Below are 6,000 nucleotides of genomic sequence, written 5' to 3'. Positions count from 1 at the left end.
TACTGCATTAGAACAGACCTCATTTGCTCGCTCCTCTTTCTCTTTCCTGAATGTTGGTGCTCCACAGAACTCTGAACCAGGACCCTTACCTATTTCTCTGTTCTGTGTCCTTGAGTCCTTCCATTCAATCCCGTGGTTGTTACCTCCCAGAAACATATCTCTAGCTGCGGTCTGTCAGTGCAATTGCTCATGAAACATCTCTGCTTGGAAATTTCACAGCGACCTCTGTTTCACCATGTCCAAAATGGACCTCACCATCTTCCCTACTTTTCCCGCCTCTCCTCTAGACTGCCAACTCCTCTTTCTGTCTTCTTTTCGGTAAATACTATCTAGTGGTCAAAGTAAGCCACCTGGGAATCATCCTTGATTCTTTAATCCAATCTATGACCAAACCTTTTCAACTCTGCCTCCTCACTATGACTCAATTCTAGCTGACTCTGCTTTGCTACCCCCCAGTGCAGGCTACATCACCGCAGTCCTTTATGACAAGGACAACATCTAACTGCATCTACCCTCACTACCTGCATCTGCCCACATGGTCTCCAATGGATCCACAGCCAAGTAAGTGATCTTTTAAAAATGTAAACTAGATTGTGTCATCTGTCCCTTATACCCCATTAATGCTAGTGCAACGTGGTGCCCTGGATGGTATCCCAGGACAGAAAAGGATATTGGTAGAAAACCCATAAAATCTGAGTAATTTCTGGACTTTAGTTAATAGTAATGTGCCAGTGTTGGTTTCTTAGTTTTGATAAATGTACCAGGGTTACATAAGATGTTATCACTAGTGGAGGGTGGGTGAGGAGGACACAGGAACTCTCTGTAGGATCTCTGCAACTTTTCTGTAAATATAAAACTATTTCAAAATTAAGTTTATTTAAAAAAATTAGGGGCACCTGGGTAGCTCAGTTGGTTAAGTGTCCGACTCTTGATTTTGGGCTCAGGTCATGATCTCAGGGTCATGGGATTGAGCCCCTCGTCAGGCTCTGTGCTCAGAGGGGAGTCTGCTTGAGATTCTCCCTGCCCCCCCCATATGCTCTCTCTCTCTCTCTCTCAAATAAATAAATCTTTTTTTTTCTTTTTTAAAGATTTTATTTATTTGACAGAGACACAGGGAGAGAGGGAACACAAGCAGGGGGAGTGGGAGAGGGAGAAGCAGGCTTCCCGCCGAGCAGGGAGCCCGATGCGGGGCTCGATCCCAGGACCCTGGGATCGTGACCTGAGCCGAAGGCAGACGCTTAACGACTGAGCCACCCAGGCGCCCCTAAATAAAGAAATCTTAAAAAAAATTCGCGGCACTCATTTCCCTGATGTTACAGTCCAAAACCCTCACCACAAGCAGCTTTCTCTCTCTAGCAGGACTAAATTTAATTCTTCCAGTGAGATAAGCTTCTTCCTTGCTTCCAAGTATTCAGTGTCTGGCCCATTAATAAATGCTTGATAAATAGTTGTTGAAAATCAATGAACATTACATTTTTAAAATCAAAAGATTAATTATAAATTTGGGGATTGATAGATCTTGGGAATTCGTAAGCTAACTGGGTTGCGTTTTCAGTAGGAATCAGAACAGCCCAGACAATCCGTGAGCTGTTTGTGGTGTGCGACTGTCCTATGCTCTCCTTACCTCCCTCCGTCTGCGCTTCCAGGCTGCTCCCCTTGTAATTCAGCACCAGCCCCCTCCCAGCTGTGGAGACCCGGTGCCCATTTATGTTCATGGGAGGAAGAAATGGCTTCTCCTCCCATCCTCAGAACTGTCTTCTCCCACCCACTCTGCTCCTGTCTGGCCTCCCACAACCCGTGGGAGGCAATTTAACAGTGTGTTTCTGGAAACAATGCTGCCTCCTTTCAGGTCTTAACTACTAGAGTTATTCCAGTGGTAGGAATTTCAAGCCAGGTAAGAGGAGCCATGTCAAGCTGCCAGATGGTGGGGAGATAGGTGTGGGTGAGCAGAATTCAGACTGAAGCAAGGGAGACGGGATCAGGTGTTGTAATAACATTCGAGAAAAGGAGTTAGGTGACCCTCATTATGTATTATAGAACCCTGTTATAATATCCCTTATTATTACTTGAACTTGGATTTAACCTGGGACAAGCCCTTTTCTTCTCATGCTTCTGCCTTCCTACCCCCGTTATATCTTTTCCCCTGCTAAGTTATCACTCTTACTAATGATAATAAGAAGAAATAACTATTACTAATTACTTTAGATCATCACTTCATCTAACCAGAATATTTTCCCCAGTTTTTCAGATGAGCAAACTCATTCCCAAGGTCATCTGCTGCTGCTAACGGAGATCTGGGATTTGAGCTCGTCTTTCGGGCTCCAAAACTCTTGTTCTGCTCTCCTGCAGATGACCCTAGGGGGATTTGCTCTAAACACTACATCTTTAATGAAAAAAAAAAAAAAAAAAACATGAATGCAGTGGGTCTTAGAGACAGTGAAGGGGGAGCATTAGAATCCTAATCTCAAGCAGGCTCTCCAGAGGGAAGCTGGAGGAGGGTTGGGACTCAGTGGGATGTTTCTGTTTCCTCATCATGTTTTGGTGAGGATAGAAACTATTGCCAAAACCCATCTGGAAGCAATGTTTTAAATATTCTCCCCGTAACCCACCCCCACCCCCACCCCTCCCCCGCACCAATTTTCTTTGCACACTCCAAGGTGATAGACAGAAGAATTTAATACATTTAATGCTTTTCCTTCCATTTACACTATCATAAATTACAAAGTATTATTCACTTCACAAAATAAAACCATTTTCAGATAATTTTTTGACAGTATCAAGAAGTACATAAGCTACAACCAACAAATCTGTACAGTTGGGAGGAACAACAATAGCAGGGACCCAGCAGAACCATTTTGACCCCCCCCCCCCCCGTGTGCCAACGGAGTCCATCCGCGTAGCCCTTGGAACTCTCCAGGACGATTGCACTGCCCTCCTCCATTCAGCTCACTCACCACACAGTAATTCTCTTCTGGTCACTCCAAAACAAAACTAGCCAGTAAGTACATGGATCATCTCAGACAATCAGAGGAAAAGACATTGTAGTTGGATTTCAGAAAAAAAAATTTTAAATTTACAGGTTTTGATGCTTTAAATATTTTACCTATGTTACCAAATATAGAGATCTTGCTGTGAAAAGCTCATGCTAAGCTAAATTTATAACCCAGAAGATGGAACTATCACGATCAAATTGTATTAAATTATGATCCATACAGAGCTACTTGTATCAAGGAGGAACAAATATTTATAAAAACCAAACTTATTCATTCTTTTAAAAATAGGCTTGTTTATAAAACAAAAATGGAAAAAAATCAGTAATCAGTAATTCACTTTTCATAAATACAGAAATGTGACAACAATACAACTTGCCATTAATCGGTTAATTCCGAGTGCTGGCCTGAAAAGACATAGGGAAAGTGCTAACTTTTTACATGGCCCAGATTCAACCAGTGTTCCCACATCATTTTATGTAAAATGACCACTTTCTGCATGTTCTGGGATATACACACATGATATGGAAAGACTCTAACCAATGCCAAAACATACTTTGGGATTTCACAAAATTTTTATGGAAAGAAAATCTGGATGTTTCAGACCATCTTACGATTGCTATAAACATATACCGTACGACTGCAAGATGCCAGTGCTTAACAGCAAAACCTATCAAAAGCAGGGACACAGGTGGCCGGTGAACTTTCATTGCAAAGCACTGATAAGGACAGAGGTATGTCAAGATAATACTGCATTCATGGTAAACTTTTTCAGGGATCACAGCAAGAAGCAGGACAAGGTACACAGGGTCATAATCAATGCACTGCATTGAGTTCTATTTGCTGAAATAAAATAACATTCTTGCAGCTAAAATAAAAATACATTTTACAATATAAGTTTCTTTTAACATTTAACATAGAATTGTCTTCTTCTTGTAAGTGGAAAATGTATAACTGTATCAAGTACCTCTATGAATTACATTCCCTTTTATTACTGATAAGACTGAAGCTTAAAGATCTACCTTGTTTTTTTTAATAAGTTAGAGAAAGATTTATTAATCACTCTTCCAGCAAACCAGACATATGTAGGAGGCACAGCAAAGACCCAGGACAGGGCCTTTGGTCACTCTCACCCCTGCTGTTCTCACATGGAGGAGGTGGGTGTCTATGAGACACAGTAGCCGACTTGACAATCCACTGCAGTCCAGGAAATTCTGTCACTTCTTTGAAAAACAAATCAAGTGTAAGAAGTGTTTTTGTTCCTTTACCCTTATCAACAAAATGGGGCTGGGGCCATTCATCTCATTTCCCTGGTGGATTAAAACAAAACATCTTCATTTTCTATTAAAATCTGCACAATCAGCTTTTGGTACCGCATGTCATGGAGGGTGGTGAGGGTGCTGTCCTCGGGGGACCTCATCAGCGTGGGCCCAAACACGATCCCCAGATTTTCAGCATTCATGAAATTGTCCTTCTCATTCATTGTCACCCTGCAAAACAGACACATACACAGAGATGTTACATAGACTTGCGGATGAATTGTTATACTCATTATGCATGTATGCTCCCAAGAATTTCTCTGGTTTGGGAAGTTGTAAAAGAAGATTGAGAATCAGAATTATAGAAAAGTATTTTTTTTTAATTTTTAAAAGATTTTATTTATTTGAGAGAGAGAGAATGAGAGACAGAGAGCACGAGAGGGAAGAGGGTCAGAGGGAGAAGCAGACTCCCCGCTGAGCAGGGAGCCCGATGCGGGACTCGATCCCGGGACTCCAGGATCATGACCTGAGCCGAAGGCAGTCGCTTAACCAACTGAGCCACCCAGGCGCCCCTAGAAAAGTATTTTTAAAAAGGTAATTTTGGGGGGGCGCCTGGGTGGCTCAGTCAGTTGAGCATCCAACTCTTGATTTTTGGCTCAGGTCATGATCTCAGGCTCATGGGATTGAGCCCCACTTTGGGCTCAGCTCTCAGCGTGGAGTCTGCTTGTCCCTCTCCCTCTGCCCCTCCCTCTGCTCACGCTCTCCCATGCTCTCTCTTTCTCAAATAAATAAGTAAAAAAATAAAGCTTTTTAAAAAAGGTAACTTTCTGATTTTTTTTTTTATTTTTACATTGTTGACATTGCCTTCAGCCAGTGGAAGTGAATTACTTAGTGAATCTGGTAGAGACACATCTTTTAAAATTAGAAAATCAGTCTTCTTACTAAATAAATGTGGAAATGTGATTAGGGGATATTGGTTGAAAGGGGCCGCAGATTCTTAGCTGGCCCATGGGGCATAAAGATTTTGGTCTAGGCTTTTCTTCCCCGTAGCTGCTTCCTGCTGGTCTGTATGCTCCGGCAGGGAAGCTGAGGGCAGATCTCCGGTCTCCTGGCAGGCCTATAGTGTCAGAGGGGCAAGGTTACTGTAGGGTGGGGCTGCCATGAGTGTAGGAATAGCCAGACCATTATCACACAGGGGAATGGCTGGAATGTGGCCAAACAGGAAAGCAGTTGGACATTATTTCTAGTTCCCACAGGATGAGGTCTGGAGCGGTAATTATTGTTGGAATTGAAAATCATCATTTCAACATCCAGATGAGAACAGCAAAGCCTTTAAGAATAAAAGTCAAACTCCAGAGCTGGCTTAATACCTTCCTAGTGGGATAAAATTAGTCTCCTAGAGTCTTGTTTTAAGGAATTGAGGTTTTTTGGATGTTCGTGATAGAACTAAAAGACAGTACGTTCTCCATAGAAGGGCAAAATATGATTAAAACATGTTTAGTTCCACACAGAAGGCCATCCCTTTGTCTCTATTCTCTTGGAGCTAATTAAGATTGGCCACTTAGTATTCTTTTAGGAAGGCCAATTCAGCTTGCATTATTTTCATGTTGCAAAGCTAAGGAGGTAGAAAAGAGGAACATTCTTCATTATCAAATTGCTCATATCTCCCCATTAAGTCAGGCACCATGCCTGGCCAAACAAAATGGCTAACAAACCCTCCATGATAAAAATACTGAATTATTGGCATTAAA

The 6,000-nt window shown here is 42.1% G+C and overlaps 1 protein-coding gene across 2 annotated transcripts in view; it reads right to left on the bottom strand.

Moving 5' to 3' along the window:
• Positions 1 to 2,658: 2,658 nt before the first annotated feature.
• The window catches only part of CHN2 (chimerin 2), a 289,625-nt gene continuing 286,283 nt past the window's right edge, over positions 2,659 to 6,000 (bottom strand). For both annotated transcript variants that reach the window (XM_025873087.2, XM_025873088.2), the window contains exon 13: positions 2,659 to 4,480. In XM_025873087.2, coding sequence (XP_025728872.1) covers positions 4,309 to 4,480 — 172 coding nt within the window. In that variant the 3' untranslated portion in view covers positions 2,659 to 4,308. The remainder of the gene's footprint in view (positions 4,481 to 6,000) is intronic.

Source organism: Callorhinus ursinus, unplaced genomic scaffold, assembly GCF_003265705.2.
Source record: "Callorhinus ursinus isolate GAN/ISIS: 27379988/994484 unplaced genomic scaffold, GSC_fseal_2.0 scaffold12, whole genome shotgun sequence".
NCBI classification, from domain to species: domain Eukaryota; kingdom Metazoa; phylum Chordata; class Mammalia; order Carnivora; family Otariidae; genus Callorhinus; species Callorhinus ursinus.
The sequence above is the reverse complement of the archived record's forward strand: the minus strand, read 5'-3'. Positions and strand labels throughout refer to the sequence as shown.